Below are 20949 nucleotides of genomic sequence, written 5' to 3'. Positions count from 1 at the left end.
GTTGAGAAGTCCAAGATGGAGGGATTGCGTCTGCTAGGGCCTTCTTCCTTACCCACAACATGACAGAGGGCCTCAGGTGGAGAGAGAGAGAGACAGAGAGAGAGAGAGAGACAGAGAGAGAGACAGAGAGACAGAGAGAGAGAGAGAGAATAAATCAGCCCAAGCTCATTCTTTTCTCGGGGATCCCCTCCTGCAATAACAGCTGGTTACAATGGCCACTAAAGTTCCATGTGACTTTCGAGGGGCATTCAGACCATGAACCCGGGGAGAGGAGGTGGGGTGGTGGGACAGCTCTTCTCAGACCTTGAGACCTTGCTGGAATGCGGGTTCTGCTTCCGTAGGTCTGGGCGGTCCCTGAGATTCTGCACGGCTAGCCAGCAACCAAGGGATGCCAGTGCTACTGGTCTGGGGACTCCTGGCTTTAAGAGCGAGGAGCTGAGGGCACTGAGCAGCTCAGAGAGGGAGAGACGGACATGACATGGGGGGAGTAGATTGCGAAACTTCGGCAGCAGAAAATAGCTCATGGTGTCCCTCATCAGTGCACATCACCCAAGAAAAGCCATCTGGGAAGATTTATTGGGCAATAGGAGCCCAACAGTATTTTGCTAACAGTGCCCCTGGTCACTTCACTCACAGCTGCCTTCTAACTGGGTGGCCGCAGTCCTTCCTCGCCTGGTCTGCTCAACAGCTTAGCAGAGGCCCTCACCTGGGAGACACACTGGGGATGTTTGTCTAGAGGAGGGGGCTCTGACCTTCCCCCTGCACTTTCTGCCACTGGCAATTTGAGACCTTTCTCTCCCAATCCCTCTGGTTCTCAGTGCCCCCAAGAAGCGAAGCAGATTGTCATAGCCTTGTCATAGCCACCCCAACACGATGGTGCCCAGGGTGGATGAACAGAGGATACAGAGCCGGTTTCTAAGCATAGGATGGGTGGGGACCCCTGTGGGGCCAGGGCGGGGACTCGGATGCCGTCTGGCTCCCCAGAGCCATCTACGGACTGTTGGGGTCAGGGACCCAAAGAAGCTGTTCTAAAAGAAAACTGTTTTCTTCCAGGGCTGCTGGCTCAAGCGTCTCTGACAGACATATTCCTGAAAATCACTTTAGACTGCACAGCCACGGCTCCCTGGGGCAAGTCTAAGTTGTTGAGCCAGGAGTTCATGTTTGGCCTGAGGCAGGTCCTGCCCCTGAAGTTCCCGGGGATGATGGTGAGGCAGACCAGTTCCTGCTGGTGTTTTTACAGCTCCCAGGGAACATGGCCACCCCAGGTGTGGGGGGGAGGAAGGGCGGGCCCTGGAGACCACCCTGTGCTGAGCCTGATGTCTGAATGCCTGGGTCATGGGAAAGGCCTCTATCTCCTTCAGGTATGTACCCAGGCTCCCCTCCCCTCTGAGGGAGAGAGAAGAAGGGAGATGGAGAACATTCCAGAAGGAATGAAAACAGGGTATGCAGGAGAGAAGGGACTGTCCAGAAACAGGCAGAGTCATGGGCATGTACTTAAAAACGCACAGGAATACACAGGCCCTGGGTTCCATCCCTAGCACCACAGGGAAAAAAAGAAAAAACAAAAACCCACAGATAAAGATACTGAGGGACCTGAGGCATCATTTCAAAAGTTCAGAGCATTTAATTGACTCACCCAAAATTACACATTAGTGACCAAGTGGAAATTGATCTGTGCCTCTCAATGTGTAGGCTGGTTTTATTTCTATTTCCTGAAACCTGTGATTTTTTTTTTTTTTTTTTTTTTACTATCAAATATTTTAAACAGAAAGGGAAAAGAAAAAAGGCAGAGATAATTGCTATCACTTGATTTGTTTTATGAATTTTGTGAAAAGAAGGGAACTGTCACGGTCACAGCTGAAGCCCTCTGCTAGGGTTGCAGTTCCATGACAAGTTGCCCTCGTTAGGATATAGTTAGGGCTTGTTCCCTGAGGGTTCACGTGTTGGAAGCTCATGGGAGGTGGTGAACCCTTAAGAGGCAGGACATTTAGTGGCAGTTAGGTCACTGGGCTGTGCCCTCAGAAGGAGCTAAAGAGGGGACTGCTATGGAGCAGCACATCCCTCTCTGGCTTCCTGTCCCGCCATGTGATCTTTACCTCTTGCAGAGACTCCCACCACAATGCCGTCAGCCATTGTGACCACTATCAATATTGTCAACATGGTTGTCAACTTTGCAAACATTGTCAGCCACTGTCAATGTTCAACGTGGCCACTGACATGGCCAATGTGGCCAAAGAAATGTGGCCATTTCTTCAGACTCTGGTGAGTCTGAAGAAATGGGGCTTCCCTGATTTTGGATTTTTAGTCTACAAAACTGTAAACTCAATAAGCTTCTTTTCTTTATACAGTTTCTAGCCTCAGGTATTTTGTTACGGAAATGGAAAATGGACTAATACTCATGCTAACAGAAAAGTAAAGGTCTTTCAGTAAGAACCCATTCCTGTGTCCTCCTGTCAAAGCCAGCAGGTAACTGATTGATAAATAGAAACACTGACAGACCAGGTCATGCAGACATTCCCTCAGAGGCCTCTGGAGAGAGTCAAGGCCAACTAAAGGAAGCATCAGGGGAGCAGAGGGTAGGACAAGACGGCTGGGAGGATCTAATTACTGAGAAAATCTTGGTGACTCTGATTGATGAGCTTTGCTTGAGGCCTCAAGAAACATGGCTCATGGGCATGGTGGCCCCAGTCCTTCCTGATAGCTATCTCCCTTACGCAGAGGTAAAAGCTGTTTGGTGCCATCTGAGATCTGGGCAGGAGGAAAAGTGTTGGAAGAGAGCTGGAGAGGTGAAAACCCGGAGCAGAGGAGAGGAGAAGGCCAGGTAGGCACTTGCTGCTGACGGAAGGCAGCCATTGCTGCCCTGAAAATTCAGTGCGAGGCGGGGAGGCTGGTCCATTTCACAGGCGGGCCACCAAGGTTTGCGTGCAGACTCCATGAGAAAGCATTTTCTAAACCCTTTCTAAACTGGTGAAATTCAGCAATACAGAAATCTTTGGCTTGCCACTAAAACAATAGTAGCAATTCTTAACTAATGCTTAGAACCTGCTGTTCAAAGCCCTGTGCTTACATGAACTCAGCCCTCACTGCACCCCATGCAGGAGCACCGTTACACCCCCTGGAAGCAGAGGCAGGAAGAAACTGGCTAACTTCGGTGGCACTCAGCTAATAAAAGGTAGAGCCCATATGCACACCCTCTGGCTCGGGATGTAGCAGGTTTGACAGGCAGTGGTCATGGACGCCTAGAGGAGGAAATGTTGCATATTGAAGGGATGAGTAGAAATGAGTGGGGATTGTCCCTGGATTTATGTGACTTAAGTTTGGGAAATGGGATGTCAGGATGGTCATGCTGTCTGCCCTCCGGGAGCTTGCAGTTCGACCTGGGCACAGGAGTTAGGGAAGAACAGCCTTTGTCCCATGTCTCCAAGATCACTCAAGCTGCAGAAGGCGAAGTACGTGCAACCGCAGGTACAAAGCCCTCAAGAAGCAATAATTTGCATAGATAAGAATGCACAAGGGTGACGTCACCGGTGGGCCTTAGGCTACCAGGCTGGTCCCATTTTCCATTTGTTGCCTCAGAGATGATAATGTGAACCTCAGAGACAGGAAGAGAGGATGCAGAGTGACATCCATCCCAGGGGAGTATGCTGCTGGCTCACTTCCTTTGGATTTGTGGACTGTTGGACAGGTGGAGGCACTGCTCCCTCCCTGGAAGGCCAGGTATGGCCACGTGGCACTGCAGCCCCGCCCCTCCCTCATGTGAACCCTGCCTTTGTAAGCAACGGTGGAGGCCACGCATTTGAGATTTACAAGTGAGTCCATTGTCCTGGTCAGCATAACCCTGGGGAAGAAGGATGGGAGGTTTCCAGCCACTGAGGTTGACTTATCAAAAACACCCTCACCTTCCTTTGTTATTTTGTCCCCAGGGTGACGGGGAGCTGACTCATGCTCCACTCGAGGTGGCAAGGGACTGGAGCTGTAAGGCTGAGCCCTGAGCTGCCAGTAGCTGTGTGTCTGGCAGCCGGTTCAGCCAGCCTGTGATGCTGAAGCCGCCCGTGCCGAGGTGGAGGTGAGAGGTGGATGGGGAGGCGCTCGGGACTAAGGCTGGTGCCAGTCACCCCTAGGTCCAGCTCAACCTTCTTGCCCTTCAGCTCTGTGGGCCAACAAATTGCCTTGAGTTTTTTGCTCATGCGAGTGTGAGTTGGGTCTCTGTCACTTAAAGAGTCTTCTTGATCATAGCTGGTTTAACGTTATTCTGTTTTATCCAAGAGGAAAACCAGCCATTACAAAGGTGGTTAGTAGCAGAGCTAAACCAGAGCCCAGTAGATTCAGTGACATCAATTCTGCAAGCTGTCTTCAATTCAGGAAGGTTAGGGACCTCTGCTCTGAGTTGAGGATAGTTCAATGATCATACAGATCACTTTCCCTGCAAGGTCTTAAAGCCTGGACAGCTGTTGAAGGAGAAGCTATTAGCAATATTTGCTTTACGAATCCTCCAGAGTTCGTTTCTAAACACAGTTAAATTTTAGACACACAAGGTCAACCCTGGACAGAGGACCTGAGAACAAGATTAGTGGCATTTATATTCTGACTGATTTACAAGCTGGGGGATCTTGGATAGGTCCCTTGATTTCCCCAATTTCACCAATGGCGTGAGAAGAGGACTTTCTCATTTGGCAATTAAATGAGCCAGTGTTGTGGAAGACATTTGTCCATTGTAAAGCACCCCACTGATTGCATAGCCACCAGCACCTCCACATTAAAACCATTGCCCACAACAGCTGGCGTCTACAGAGACCTTATCTCCCGTTCATGCCCAACTGTCAGTATCCAGACAGGAAGGCAGAGGGCTTGACCTGAAGTAGAAACCTGAAACATTACCTGGAGCCAAATGCAGAGGCTTTGGGTGGAGGCCCAGAGATTGTGGAGCATTCCCTTTCTCCAGGAAACTGGAGGCGATGGCGTCCCCTGGTGGGCAGCTTAAGTTCTGCAAGCAGTGTCCATTGTCTCCAACACAAAGGTAACTTCTTCAAAACTGAGTCCCAGGGACATCTTTAGATCTTATACATCTCAAACATCTGAAGGGGTTCCTTTCACTCTGATCTACTCTCTGTGAACCTTGGATGAAAACCGCAAGATCAGAAAGACATCACTTTTAGTTAGAATGCAGGTGTTGGGTGCAAATTGGCAAGGCCAGTGGCAAGTTTAGGTGGTTTCGTAACAGTAAGAAGCAGCACTTTGCAACAGGTACTAAAAGGCAACAGGTGTAATGGAGAGCAGTGGAATTTGGAGGCTCACCTTCTACCTGGCCCCTTAGTGGCGTTGATTTGGGCTAACTGTTTTAATCACCAGGAGCCTCCGTCTGCTAATTTGGAAGCTAATGCTACCTCCCCCAAGTCGTTGGTTCCCATGCACTTTGTGCTCTTTGTTCTCCTCTGTGTCCCTTTATGTACACTTCCTGTCCTTCCCCTCCACCCATCCAAAGTATATTCCTTCCAAGGGGTTTGTCTCAAGTCCCTTTTCTTTGATGGCACTCTCCTGGACCACTCTGACTTGCCAACATCTATCATTGCTCTTCTAACTACCTGCCTGTGTTCTTTGTTAGTTCAGATACAGGTTTAGCTGCTGTAACAAAGGCCAAGATAACAGTGGCTTAAAAACAGAAAAAGTTAACTGTCTTTCATCTAGTTGGAATATAAGCAGAACAAAATCCATGTGATGTTCTCATGGTGCTGAGGAGCTAGGCTTCTTCCATCTTGTTGCTTTCATCATCTAAAATAGTTACTACTGCTCCCACCATTTCTTCTGTCTTCCAGTCAGCAGCAGGAAGAGAAGGGAAGTGGCAAGAGGGTCCCTCCCACTGAGGACTATGTCCCAGAACTTCATTACTTAACTACTCCCAGCTGCAAAGGAGCCTGGGAAACACAGTCTTCTGATGGGAGGCCTTGTGCTTAACTGAGCCTTGGGGTTGAATTACTAAGGAAAGGGGTGTGAGGTGACAGTTGGACATCTCTGTTACGTCCTCCCATTGTAAATCTCCAGATAGAAGCCACAGTGTAGGTGTTCCACTACTGGGATGAAGGACTTACTCAGAATCTTGGCTCCCTGTGCATGCTCCCACGTGGTGTTACGATGCCCTCTTTCTCCTGGCCACATTATGCTCTTAATAGCGGGAGCTCTGTTCTATGCATCCATGTGTCTCTCTGGTTTACCCTCTGCCCGCTTTCTCAGTGAAGGGGAAATGGCTTTACACTTAGTAGAAGTTCCTTTGTGAATATTTTTTGATGATACTGGTCTTATGTTCTCCTGCTCTGCTCAGTCAAATGTTCTTAATACTTGCTAATTTAAGTTGAAAAGCAAGGGGATTTCTTTCTCTTGTTTTCTTTATGCCTTGAGTGAAAAATGCATAAGGACCTTACTAGTTACCCAACTTGTGTGGGAACCTGGACAGCACCAGGGCTGTGGTTCCTGTTATTGAGGCTCAGACAACCCCTGCCAGGAGCCAGTACCTATCCACACAAGGAAGGGGTTTCTTCCAGAAGATTCTGGCTGCCAAGCCTAGAGCCTGGGTCTTTACCTCAGACACTGTGGAGCTGTTCAGGGGAACCAAACAGGAACCATTCTCTTGTTTGATCATGTGATCCATCGACCAATGGCATGAGCCCACAGGGTCTGTCAGAAGCACACAAAGCATGAGGCTGCTTGTTCAGAGAGGACAGCAGGCCTGAGGGGTCAGTGCATGGGATGGGGACCACCAAGGTACTCCAGGGTCAGGGGTCCCATCCAATCTGGGCACCAGGCTTCCCACGGAGAGTGTCCAGACCCAGCAGAGGAAGGCAAGACAGGGGCCATGAAAGGAAAGGTCCCTCTGGCCCACTCAAGTCTTCACTTAGGATTCCAATTTCCTGGGCCCATGGGTTTCAGAGGATTAAGCTGGGCTGGTGACAGCGGGAGGCAGAAGTCAAGGAGGCTGAGATGGGGAGGAGACAGGTTTGACTGAAGCCAGCTTATGAGCCAGGCCCCAAGGGGACTTAGAAAGCGCTCTGAGGTTCGTGGTGGGGGGCGTTGGGCATATCTTTGCTTTTCTTATGGTGGAATCTGGACTGTGTCACTAAGACCACATCTTTCTCTCTGGTTGAAATGGGGGCAGGGGTTTGGAGGAGTCTAAACAGTCTGAGAGGAAGGCAGAGGGCTTCCAGGAAGCTCTCTCACTGTGTGTGTGGGGTGGCGGGGGGGGTTGGAGCTGAGGAGAAGAAACAGCTCAGGGCTGAATGGGCCCCCCTCTCAAGGGCTGGCCACCCTGAGTCAGTCCCTGGAGATTCAAAGTGCAGCAGAAAATGTGGAGAGAAATGGAAACGGGGACAGGAAGACAGAGCCCTTAGGTACAGTGTGCCCAGGGCACAGGAGGGGGCAGGTGCAAGCCACTGCTCCTCCCTCCTGCTCCTGCTCTGAGTTTACCCCTCTTTTTTGTTTGGGTGCTGGGAGAGAACCCCCATGCTAAGCATGCACCCTACTACCCAGCTGCACTGCAGCCCCTATTTATCCCTCTTCATCTTTCCCAAAGCGTTCTACCCCTCTTAGGTACTTTCACTCAACGCATAAAGAAAACAAAGGTACTTCATAATTGCCTGATTTGTGTAAGAACTTAAACTCTGCCAAGTATTCAGGGGACATAACCCAGGGCTAGAGGACAGAAGAGGGTCAGGGGGTTAGTTCCAGTTCCACCACTAACTCACAGTGCAGCCGTCTAAGTTTGGCCCTTGAATGCTTCCTCTGTGGATGGGAGGCATCTTGAGGGTCCCGGTATCCTCAGGGCATTGATTGCAGGACATCTGCCCACCTCCTACAGGACGCAGCGATGCTCAATCCCAGGGGCTGGAGCGCTTGACTTATGCACATCTTCCCACTTGCTTGAACTCCTCTCTGATGACTTGACATACTGAACACAGCCCGTCATTCTCCTGGATTCAGCAGAGGACCCAAGGCAAGGAATTCAAGTTTTGCTTTTAGGTACTTTCTGAATTTTTTTAAATAATTTTTTTATCCAAAGTTGACTGGATCCCCAATACAGAAGGCCAACTACTGTACCCCAGATGGATGTGGCGAGTCCAAAGCGAAATTGGACAGTCGTTGCAAAGGTATACCACTGGAAGACCGCACAAAAGGCAAGAGGGACCAGGACAAATCCCAGCTGTGGCATTCAGCTGCGCCTGTGAGAAAGGGTACTGACTGCATTTTTCAGCTAATACATACATGGAAGTACATGTATTTCATGCCATAGAATCAGCAATGAAAACCAGCAAACTAAAGAGGCACAAGAGTTTGAAGAAATCCCACAAACATCAAGGAAGCAAATCACAGAAGAATACATACAGGATGATGCTTTTTTTTTTTTTTTTTTTTTTGCAGTGCTGAGGATGGAACCCAGGGCCTTGTGCTTGCAAGGCAAGCACTCTACCGACTGAGCTATCTCCCCAGCCCTTAATTTTTTTTTTTTTTTTTTTAGTTGATGAACCTTTATTTTTATTTATATGCGGTGCTGAGGATGGAACCCAGTGCCTCACACATGCTAGGCGAGTGCTCCACCACTGAGCCACAGCCCCAGCCAGGAGGACGATGCTATTAATGTAACATTGAGACCAGGTAAAATTAAAGCATGTAGCGAAGCATGTGTCGGTAGGAGTACATCTATAAAGACTGAAAACGATCATCTCAGAAGTCAGAACAGCTGACACCTCCTCTGGGAAAGGAAAAGGAAAGGGGTTTCTAACTTTGCATGAAAATTCATCTGTGTTCACTTTACAGTTATTAAACTGTAGATCAATGGTTTTGTGTACTCTTTTGCATATGTGATTTATCTCCCAAATTTTAAAAATTAAAGACATGTGACATCAAGAGGGAGCCACCTCAAATCAGAATAATAGTCTCAAAGATCCTCAATTTTGTAGATGTGGAGGCAAGCCCAGAGAGTTTAGGAGCCTGATTAAAGGTCACAGAGCATGTTTCTTGTTGAACTGGGACCAGAATGAGACAACTCTGAACCTGCCTCCCTCATCTCTTTTGTAAGACTTCTTCAGGGGAAGAGGAGGAAGGAACACAGCCTTTATGCCTTGGAGTTCTCTTGTTTTGTAAAAACGAAAAATGACTAGTTAGAGGAGCTGATAAATTAAAGAGTTGGCATAAACGCCAAGCATCATAAATTATTTTCAAATGGAAGTTCTAAAAGATTTGAATACACTCCCTAAATCATAATGTTGATCATCATAATAATGATAACATTATAAAAGAAATACCCCAAACTTCAAGCAAGTCTGTGATCTGGGTAGACTCCACCCGATTTGCAGATGGGATCAGAGGACCTGATTTGAGGGGGATGGGACCAGAGAGGAAGGACAGGGAGCCAGGAAGTCTGCAGATTTATTGACTTATCCACCTGGCCTAGGTGAGACCCCAGCCCTGGGACAGTCAGGAAAGGAACCTCTGCTATCTCTCTGAGAGCTTTTTTGTTTTGTTTAGAGGTCAATTACTTCCCATTTGGGGAACTTGTGAACATTAAGAGGTGACTGGAGTGATAGGGCTGAAGGAAGATGCAGATAAGAGGCTGATTGCTTACAGAGCGGCTCCCTGGTAAAAGCCCTGGGAGGATAAGCAGTTGTCGGTAAGACGCACACAAAAAGGGACAGCTTTCAGTGCGGAGGAGAGATTACAGAGACGGAAGGCTGGCGGCTGGGGGTGGAGGAGATGGGCTGGGGAGAGACTTGTTTTGAAATGATCCTGCCAGGCAGAGAGGAGAGATGGGAGAAGAGAGTTTTCCTTCACTCCCCTTCAGGAATCTCTGGGGTCTCGGGAAGCTCAAACTTCCTGGTTTGAAAGTCACATCCGCTGCAGAAGAGTAGGTTTTTCTGTTAATAGTTTTGTTTTTGTTTTTAAGACCAGCCAAATACAGATGTGACAGCAATCTGGGGAGGAGAACGGAAAATGTGGGCTCATGCTGGGGTCCCTGAGCCTGAGGACTGAGTCACCACTAACTGTGAGAGGGGTGTCTCCCCGGAGCCAGGTTGTGACTCTGCCATTTTGCCCCAGTGGTGTGAAAAAAAAGTGAGGCAGACCACTGGATCTTGGGTCAGGATCTGGGGTGTAGATGTAAGCAGTGCCCTCACGCCATAGCCCTCCGGTCACCTGAGTGCAGTTCGCAGATTCACCAGTACTGGCTTTGATTTGGGTCTCAAACAACTAGGGCCCCTTTACAGTCTCCATCCCAAAGTCCCGGGCCTCTCCGGAACCTCTCCCAGTGCATAGTGCTGCTAGGGTGACCCCCACTGGTCAGGCTCAGGCCCCTCTTCTTCTGCACAGCCCCCCAAGCACGCCAGCTCCCACCCAGTTTTCTTTCTCTAGAGAAGGCTCATCCTCTCTGTCCTATTTGACTTTCAAAATGTACCACCCTGTATTTTTAAATACCTTTCTCTCATTGGTCTTTGCTACCCGACTTAGCGAATACATTCCTTAAAGGTGTCAGTAGAATCTTATTTTCTCTCCTGTCCCTGGCAGGAATGTTCAGCGGCGATGGCGGTTACTGGAGACCGGCCTGGACCTCCTTCCTCCCCCAGAGCCTTGCCCAGGGTTTTTATTCTCAAGTTTTCCCACAGGTAGGAGACAAAGGCGAGGAGAGGGCTTGGACATCTTTTGTCACCCTAATTCAGCAGCCAAGACCTATTCAGAGCAGTCTGTTAACTGGTTCTGTTACTTATCTACGTTAGAAGGAAGCTGGAGGATGAAGAGGATCAATTTGTTAATTTCCTGCTCTGTGCCAAGGATCCACACCCTGATGCCCTGTATTTGCGGGCATGGACCTTACCCAAAGAAATTTTTTAATGAACATAGAATTTGCAAATCTGATCTTAGAAAAATCACATACAATTTATTTAACAACTGAAGACCTGACAGATCACAATTCAGAGACAACACTGGACTGAGACCCCAGTGTCGTGGATCTAAGTTTGGTGTCCAAGGATAACTTCTTCTCTTCTGAGAAATAGCCCAAAGGTGAAAGAGGAGGGGGTAACACTGTAAGGTGATTCTCACATTATGGAGATTTTAAGTGTGATCTCTTTTTTCCCTTAGTTTTCTTAGTTTCTACGTCCTGCACTCTGTAATCCTAGGGACTCAATACTAATTGAAAGACATTGTGGTGTGTTTCCAAATACACTTTTATTAGCAGTGAAAGTGGAGAAATAAGAGCAAGGAATGATCAAAACAAAGAGGAGAGACAATGTCATGAAGCGGTAGGAAGAAAAAAATAATGAACAATTAATCACTGTCTTTTCTTTTGGTTTAAGCATATAAACTTTAAGGGCTATAAGCCATTGACAGTCAAGTACCATTTTCATAGAAGCAAGCAACTTCCATTTGGTATTAAGGAAAAAATGCAGGGCGGGTACACTTTAATGAAACATGAGAATTTATTAAATTATAGAATTTAACTTTTGTTAAGTTAGTGAACCAAGGGAGATAGAGAACCAGAATTTCCATCGTCTAAAAATGTAATCCAAGTCAGATTTATCTACTAAATTTCCTTCTAAATTGGTTCTGCCAAAGAAAATTTCTTATTTGTGGTTCTGGGAATTGAAGCGGAGGCCTTATTCGTGCTGGGTTCTGCCACAGAGCTACATTCCCAGCCCAACAATTTCCTATTTGATCCTCCTTCAGAAACAGAATTTGTTTCCAGTCTTCAGTTTGTATGACCTCAGAATATGCAGGGGGAGTGGATGTAGAATTTTTATAATTTTAGGGAGCCTAAATTTAGGTTTTCACCTTTTTAGAGGGTAAGTCCCCTGTGGGGGCCCTCCTATTTGGATTCAGAATTCAGGAACTGATTACATTTCAAAAGAAATTCCGTCAGGAGGGAAATGGGAACCCAAGAGAACACATCAGATAACCTACCTCCAGAATCAGTTTTTGTCTCCCTAGAACTACTTTGATTCAAAGTTGTTCAGAAGATGACCAAAACAAGGGGTTCTAATGTCTACAAACAATTATGCAAACACAACAAGTGTATGCGGTAAGGTCACTCCGGGCACTGTGCTGGACGTGAGACAAAATGTAGTGACTGCGAAGAGAGAAGAGGCTCCTTGTGGACCGCAGGCGCGGCCAGAGTGCTCTCCCCTGGATTACTAGCGTCCCAGATCCGAGTGTTCAAACCCTCAGGAGGACATGACCTGCGGCGAAAGTCCGTTTTCTGGAACCTCCTGGGTCCTCCTCTTACCTGATCTACATTCCCTTCCCGCGCTCTTCTCAGTCCCCCCCCCCCCCCCACCCCGCAACACACCTGGTTCCTTTAATTGGAGGATGGAGTCCCCTTTGTCTCCCATGCCTCCAGGCTGTCGCACACAAATCAGAGATCATCTTGGACTGCCAGGAATCGAGACCCTAAAAGTCACCTGCCTGGACTGCTTCAACGCCTGCAACTGCCGACCTCCTTGGTTTTCTGTCCTCTCGGTGCTGCTTCGCTGGCGGCCGAAGAAAGCCTGGCGTTACGTCTCTTTTGGAAAAACTTTTCCAGCGCCCCAGCGCGGTGGCTCGTCTGGGGCAGTTCACAATACCAGAGGTCGATCCCAGGAGTAGGGCCCCTTCCCTCCACGCCTGTGGCCCCTCAACCTGGCGCGACCCTCAGCAGGGAGAGGAGGGGACCGAGCAGCTGGCCCTGGTGGGGACTGTGGAGCAGAGGAGCCTCACCAGGCCCTGACGCCCTGCATCGCGGAGGGCAGATGGCCCTGAGGTGTGGCGCTGGGGCCGCCCGGGCTGAAACCCGAGTTGGCCAGTGGCGCGGGCGCCACGGGTCCTGCGCTGGCGTAGCCGACGCCATAGCCTGCGCTGTAGGGGGCGCTAGCGTAGCCGCCGTAGCAGGAGTAGGGCGCCGTGGCCGTGGCGTAGGGGCCGGAGAAGGGCGGCTGGCCCTGGCCCAGGCAGGGCTTGCCATCGCGCACCAGCACCGGTACTGCCACTCTGCGGGGCGCTAGTGGGTGGCCAGCCAGCTCCAGTGACCTGTCCTGGCGCTGCCTCTTGCACTTGTAGCGCCGGTTCTGGAACCAGATCTTGACCTGCGTGGACGTGAGCTGCAGCGCGCTGGCGAGGTGATCGCGTTCGGGCGCCGACAGGTACCGCTGCTGCTTGAAGCGCCGCTCCAGGGCCAGCACCTGTGCCTGTGAAAACAGGACACGTGGCTTCCGCCGCTGTCGCGCCTTGGGCTGTTGCGTGCCGCCACCGCAGGTCCCGACGCCGCGCTCCAGCATTCTTTTCCCGCCTCGGAGGGATGAGGCTGCGCCCAGGCCCGGCTCTAAAAAGCAGAGGAAGGACACCATCAGCGGCCAGACTCAGGCCTCCCAGCGCTTCGCACAGCGTCTTCTGGAGACGCCCTCTCCCTGGCAGCCCTCACTGTGCATCCCTTTTTCCCCGCCATCCCCTCCCGGGCCAGTCTGAAGGTCCCGCTCCTCTGAGCTTTGTCATTTTTTAACCCGCTGGAACATAAATAAATGTGACCCTCCATGGTCCCTGGTGTACATATCATTTTCTAGAAGGTAAACTCGATTGAGACCATTTTCTCAAGATGCGTATGGTGGTCGGGTTTGAGGAAACGTTTGCTTCGAGGATCAAGTGGGCGCTGGCTTTGGTCATGAAGCATTTGGCTGTCGCCAGGGGACTCGTCCGGTGAAAGCAATGCTCTAATCCAATTTGACAAAATGAAACGAAATGTATCTTAGCATCTGACCCTTGGATTGGAAACAGAAGTTTCCTTTAAGGGAAATATGCAGCTGAGATCCACATTTAACTTCTTCAAGAAGCACCAGCTTCCTCCTTTGGGGTCTTCCTTGCAGGTGGGTGGCACTGGTCTTACCGTGAGGTCCTAGTTCCTGAAGCGACTCCAGACAGTGACTCTATGCTCAGCCCCACCAAGATGCAGCCTTTTCTTCCCTTCTTCCCACCTCTCTCCTGTCTTGGTTTAATTGCTGTCTCACCCAAGGATGGGTATAAACTCACCCACGGAAACTCAGCCAGGAGAAATTAGGGGTCATGGAGGGCGTTTAAGTTCGTGGGAGGCTGGTGGTACATGCCTAATCAGAGCCAGGCGGGTTGGAATTCGGCTTTCAATTCCCAAATATACTGCATCTTGTGGGGATAGGGTTGTTTGGTACTTAAAAGTTTGGGGAAAGAAAAATGTCCTTCAGAGATCCTGTGCTCAGAAAAACTGAGGACATCGAAAGAAGAATAGGATGGAGAATATTTTTTCCCTTAACAAATCAAACGCAATTGACCTTCGGTGATGCTATAGAGCCAACAAGACCCCCTTTAAAAGTTGCTGACTACACAAGTTGAGGCGCTGCCAGCACCCCAGGCACATGCCACACCCTTAGCCCACCTGGTTGCAATCTGGAGTCTCTCCTGTCCTCCTTCTCTGAAGATTAGATGACTCTAGTGTGGAAGCATGAGGTCGTGAAGCCCATCAGGACAGTCCCTTCCCTAGCAGGAATAGGCTGGGAGCCCCAGACTCAGTTCCAGGCCCTCGGACTGAGGTTTTCTGTTAAGGAACTGCATGGTGTGAACCCGCAGCTGGAAGAACACAGTGGTAGTCGCAGTAGCTTGATCTTTTCCCAGCCAAGCGGAAGTGAAAATTGGCAGAGCAGCACAGAGGGAGTTCAGTATTTAGAGTCCACAGCAGAAAAACCACCAGATTCTCCAATTCGACAACAAAGTCTAATGTGTTCCAGGATCCGGTAGTCAGTGAATAACCAGCCTGCTCCGCACCAGCCTCTTTATTGTATTTGGCTAGTTTTGCTGTTTCCCACCGTGACAGCTGTGGCCGGCCCGCCAGGCGCCACTCCGCTTCGCAGACCTGCGGAGGGAAAGCCGACCGAGGTACACAGGCTTGGCGAGGAGGCTTTTTCATTGCTGCCTAAGTCTCCTGGGTCGCTGAAGCCACGGCAACCCTATTCGCCTGCTCCTTCGGGTCCTGCTAGCGGTTTGCAGGCGCCCGCTCCTCTCTGCCAGCGGGGCGGCTGCACTTTCAGGGACCAAGCGCCAGGACTGGGCAGGCAGGAGCCTTCTCCCAGGACAGTTAAAGACCCCGCTGCTCTCAACACGCTCCCTGATGCAGAGGACCCAGCACCAGAGCCCTTAGGACCTTGCATTTCGTTGGCAGCAGACACCACCTAGTCTTCACCTCTCCTTTTCCGTGTGGAAGAACTGGAACTGGCCAGGCCATCAGCAAGCCTTGAGAACTGGGCAGGGTTGGCCTCAGAGCTAAGGAGGTCCCACTGCTAGAGGGTTTTTGTTTGTTTGTTCTTCTCTGACGATGTAGGACAGACAGGGAGGGTGGTGGTGGAGTAGAGGGTTTCACCTGGTGACCAGGAGCTGAACGTTCTGGGAACTGTGGCTATGTGGGTGATACCTTTGTGGGAACTATTGGGGGCGGCTGTGGTCATCCTTAATACTCAGGGCCTAATTTCATAGGATTTGTGAAACACAATGGTGTCCGGAGGAAGTAGGAGCCGAGACTGAGGAGCCTGTCTTTTGGACTCCTCAAATGAAGGAAAATGGGGTGAGATTCTAGGACCCACGAGATAGGAGATGCGTTTTCCCGGATGGGTAACGAAGCCCTCCCTCAGTATTACCGGGTTCTAGAAGATCCGAGCGCTTACTCACGTGGCTCCCCGACTCGTTCCGTGTCCTTCTGCACGACTGCCTCACACGGTCCCCCAGAAGGTTCCGATCCTCCTCGCTCTTTATCGCAGCCACCCCCATCACCAGCGTTGTTAACCTCTGACCCTCGCGGTTCCGAGTCCATCCCCAGGTAGTGAGAGTTTTCTGGGCTCCTCGGCATCCCCCATTGTGGCAAAGTCTCGGGATCACTCTGCTCACGCTCCAGCCGCAGGATGTCATTGACGAAGAAGGGGGTGGAGGTGACCCGGCCCAGCAGCATCCCAAAGGCCGAGGGGGTGGAGTCGAATATTTCCGGGTCCCGCGGGGCACTGCACCCTAAGCTTCTCGTTTTGTGGCAGCAGACCCCGGAGACCGACCCACGCTCTGGGACACACACCCTGTGTTCCACACTGCGCCTGCCTCTGGGCCATCTCTGGAGGCTGGGGAACCAGGACCGAGTGAGAAGACTGCGGCCCCCCATTGGTTCCCGCCGAAACCACGTGGTTAGTCCTGCACCTTTCCTCCTTAAGCGCAGTGTTTCTGCGCCCTTCTAAACCTCCCCCACCCCAGCCGCCCGTCTTGGGGGGTTTAGATGATTCTCAAAAGCAAAAAACCCGGGGAGACGGTGCTGCGCACAGTTCAGGTCTCGGTCAACACGTTCCAAGCCGAGGCTTCCGAAGTCAGCCCAGGGTGCGAAGGGAGCCTCCCCCGGAGGGTCCAGGAGTGGGAGGTGGCGTTCTTTCCGTGCAACGGAGCGGGCCAGTCGGCCTTGGCCTTAGCTCAGTCCTCCAGTCTTCCTCTGATGGCAGTGGAAAAGTGAGGTAAAGAACGCGAGGCACCTGCGGGATTGGAGGTGCGCGATGGGGCCTTCGCCCCAGCAAGGCTGGGGGCCCGCGGCGGGTTGCCCCCCAGAGCGCAGAGGGGGCGTGCGCCTTGACCCGCCCGGGCGTGAACCGAGTTGGGATCGTCTGGCTTAGCTGAGCTCAGACACGCCTTTTCTCCGGGAGCGTGAAAGGAGTGTGGGGTCTACAACTGGGGGAGACCCGGTCCTCTCTGAGGACTCGGCGAGTAGTTCCCACCCGCCCGTGAGAAGGCTCGGAAGAGGAGTTCACCTCGCCTCTCGCGGCCGGGTTTCGTCTCTCCCTCCTCCTCTCTCTCCTCCCTAAGGCTGGTGGCTCCCTGCGTGTGGTATCAAGGCGGCACCCGCCTCAGTGGCGGCATTACCTTCCCAGAAAAGCTCTTTGGACACGCGGGCACTGAGTTAAGGTAGGCAGTGTGGGACCGTTGTTAGGAACACGGGGACAGTGCCAGTCCTTGATCTGGAACACAACTGTGGATTCTGGGCAAAGAACGAACCTCTTTCAGCTTCGTCTTCATTTAAAAAATAAAAATGGAGACGTCTGGGAGAATTTAATGAGATGTCCTCCTGCTGCTTCCCTGTGCTAAGTGAACGTGACGTGGGGTCCGCAGTCTCAGGGGTGTTTACTGAAGGGCTCTGGGATCTCACTAGAGTGCTTTTCGGGATTTCGAGTTGATGTTTCTTAAACCTTCTTATGCAAATTCAGTGTTACAAGAGCAGTTCGGATATTATTTCCTAAAATACAGATAAACTGACCACCTCCCCTCCAGCTACTGGGTGCAAAATTTCATAAAAAAAAACTCATACGGAATTTCAGCAAATTTGATCGTGTGTGCAAAATTACATGATATCATGTATTATTTATCTCGAAGCTGTGTTCTGAATGTTCCCTGATTTTTTTTTCTCCCCATGAGGAGTAGAAATCAGTGAGAAGTGTGTGTGTGTGTGGGGGGGGGGGGGGGGGGGGGAGGTGGCTCCTGAGATGCCCTGCTCTTTATAGGAAGGAAACTGTCACCTAACAGTAAACCTTTTCTTTTTCTTCCTTCTCCTTCCTTCCTTTTCTTCCTCTTTCTCTCTTAATAGATATTTTTTGTCCTAAGAGATCTTGAAATTTTGTGATGACTCACAGGGCTTTTTAAATCCTAGCGTATTTTCTGGTTATTTTCCATTATTTTCAACTGTGCCTGATCTTTATAGATAAAAGTTGAAAATATAATAAAATCCATGCAAAGATAACATTTTAGCACACTTTTTTTCAGTACATTTGCATGTATAAGCTCACAGGGTATGTTTGAGTTTGTATATGTTTAAATTGACATCATAAACAAGTCCAGTACTTCATTAGTTTTTTCAAGTACTATTTAAAGTAATAATCTAATATTCTACTTTATGGATGTATCACTGTTTATACTTTTAGACAATATTTGGGGTTGTTTTTTGCTGCTGTAAATAAGGTTTTATTTTTGTGCCTTCGTGTTTGTGCCTTTAATCTTTGTCCCTTTATATCCGTGCATCTTTTAAATTATTTCCTCGGGATACACATGTAGAACATTAATGAATCAAGTACTTTATAGCTCATTAAAACATATTATCCCGAGGCTTCCTAGATCAATTCCGCTTTCCTACCCTCCCCCAAGAGGTGCTGGCTACTGTCTGGTTGAAGGGTTATTTACATAAACCAACCAACCGACACCACAGAGATGCCGAGGACTTGGAATACCCGGGTTGAAGACTCTGCGCAGGCGCTCGACCCCTCTTCACCCACTGGACACCAGACAAGAAGGGCTGGGGGGCCAGGGGCGGGGGCGGGGCCAGCTCAGATAAAAACCTAAAACCGAAACCTGCCAGAGCCCTATCGCTTGGAATTCTCGCTGCCAACTGTCAAGTTCTAGAAAAAAAGGACGTCGTGGGCGGGGGGACTTGACGTCAAAAACTGAGTTCGAATTCTAGTCTTAAGTTCCCAGCCCTGCCTTCCTGGTTTACCGTGCAGATCTATGAGATATGGGACGTTCAAAAGCTTTCTAGCCCTTCTCAAGCTGTGCAAATACGAACTCTGTTATGGAATGATCGAGGTGCACCTGGCGCAAACCTCGGGAGAGTTGTCCCTACCTTACCTGCTAAACCCTGGTGGGGAGAGAGATGGTGTCTCCGGTGTCTCGGTCGTGGCGTGGGGCAGGAGCTTGCAAGCTTGCAACCCCGGTACTGCAGCTCAGCTTCTTGAGCTCCTGGTTTTCAGGGTTTTGTCCTCCCGAAGTCACCTCCTGTGGCCTGGGGTTCTTGCGTCCAGCCCTTCTCCTACAGCACCCGTGCGCCCAGAGAGCACCTGGCAAGAAACCAAAACCTTTTTCTCGCGTATTCTGAGTCAATTAGGGTCGCTTTAGCGGTTGCCCAGCACGCCAGCGGCCAGGAGCAAAATTCATGGGGCCTCAAGACCAGAAAAACCATTGAGTTCTGGGCTTTTAGGTGCAGGCCCGTGCAACCCCGATAATGTAGTACAGCTTGAAGTGTGTGTGTGTGTGTGTGTGTCTTGCTCATGAGTGGAGACGTGGTCATCTCTGTGATCCAGGTCATGTGTACAATAGAAACGGAAAAGTTGTACCCCATTCGTGTACAATGAATCAAAATGCAGTCTATAAAAGCAAACAAACAAAAAAGAAAACAACAACAACAAAACCACTCAGGTCACACAACATAATGCTTAAACCAATGTTTAGGTCCACAGCTGTTTTGAGCACCTACCGAGGACCAAGTGGAAGGTCTTTCATCTGAACTTGCACTCTTGCACAGAAGACAGAATTTGGAGTCCCATGCAGTGTTATACCTTACACAATTATATTGGATTTGTACCCGAAATTTATTGAATCCCTTCTTATAACAAAAATCCTTATCTCCTATTGCATTCCATCTATAATGTGCGGTCAGGGGATGGGGGGTTGTGACTGGGAACTGAACCCAGAGATTGGCCAGGGCTAACACCCACTCTACCACTGAGCTACATCCTTTTCTTTTTTCTTTTCTTTTTTTTTGGGGGGGTGGGGGTGGGGGTGGGGGCGGGATACCAGGGATTAAACTCAGGGCCACTGGGCCACTGAGCCATACCCCCAGCCCTATTTTGTATTTTATTTGGAGACAGGGTCTGACTGAGTTGCTTAGCATCTAGCCATTGCTGGTTGCTGAGGCTGGCTTTGAACTTGCTATCCTCCCCCCTTAGGCCTGAGCCACTGAGTCTGGCGCTTTTATCCTTCCTGTTCCTATTTCCATCTCCCTTTTTTCCTGGGTGAGTACACATTCCCAATCTCATTATTTTATCCTTTCTGTGCTTGTTTACTTTTAAACAAATGGACAGATGCATGTTAAAAGCAGAAACAAAGGGACAGATACGTGCATATGTTCCTATTTCTCCTTTTTACATGGCAGGGTGACTTAACATGGATCTCTTGTTGTGAAGCAGTGCCATTGATAGTGGTTTTTGTGTGGATCTCAAGCTTCTGGCTGATAACACAGAGGATGTCAGCTGAAGCACGATGCCTGTGAGCTCTGCACCTGCCTCTCCTTTGCAGTAAACTACTCATGTCTGAAGTGACTCAGGACACAGAGAAGTTCCCATACCTGGTGACTGCTGGTACAGATTTTCATAACCTTATGAAGCTTAAGTTTGGTTGAATCCAGATTTTTGGCTTCTGCTGGCAGTTGGCAGCCTCTGAAGCCCAGAAAGCCTGTTTTGGTGTTAGCTTTATCAGAGCCGGGGAATGCCTGCTGGTATCATCTGTAAAGGTCACAGCTGGCAAAGCTGGATTCTTCTCCACTGCTGCCTAGTGGAGTGTTGCAGCTGTCAATGGCAGACCATGCCCTACCTGCTCCCTCCCCACTCCCACAGCAGATCCCAGCTACCTGCAGTGACTTCTTTCCTGGTTCTTGTCTCCTGAATTTGAAGGATGAAATCCTGGGATGAGAAAGAGTGAGAGTAAAAGAACAGGATTTATCCAAGTGAGAAGAAAAGAGAAGGCGCTCCTACAGAGTAAGGGGGGGATCCTATAGGTGCTGCCATTTAAGTGTATTAGTCTAAGGGTTTATATAGCGACTGTGTAAGGGCATTGGTCAATGTTAACGCTAATCAGGTTTCAGAAAATTACCAAGGCTATTGGTCAAAATCTATACTAAACAGGTATTGGAAAAGTGTTAACTATTGGTTAACCTTTGAGTCTGTAGCCTTCACTCAGTTCTGTCCTGACACAACCCCCACCCCCATCCCAGGACAAAGGTTAGTTGGAATGTTTGGAATGTTTCTACATGTTAACTTCATAGAGTTACCTTTACAGTAAAACAAAAACAAAAACAAAACAAAAGATCTTAATCTGGGCTCATTGCCTATCCTGTTATTCACAGTGCATATTATAATC

At 49.6% G+C, this 20949-nt stretch overlaps 1 protein-coding gene across 1 annotated transcript; it reads right to left on the bottom strand.

Moving 5' to 3' along the window:
- Positions 1 to 12725: 12725 nt before the first annotated feature.
- Positions 12726 to 15970, bottom strand: NKX2-6 (NK2 homeobox 6; the record flags this gene model as incomplete). Its single annotated transcript, XM_079140461.1, has 2 exons — positions 12726 to 13330; positions 15694 to 15970. 2 exons carry the CDS (start codon positions 15968 to 15970, stop codon positions 12726 to 12728), a joined length of 882 nt encoding a protein of 293 aa, XP_078996587.1.
- Positions 15971 to 20949: the final 4979 nt, after the last annotated feature.

Source organism: Sciurus vulgaris, assembly GCF_902686455.1.
Source record: "Sciurus vulgaris genome assembly, chromosome: 5".
In the NCBI taxonomy this organism is placed as follows: Eukaryota; Metazoa; Chordata; class Mammalia; order Rodentia; family Sciuridae; genus Sciurus; species Sciurus vulgaris.
This window is presented reverse-complemented; position numbering and strand designations above follow the sequence as displayed.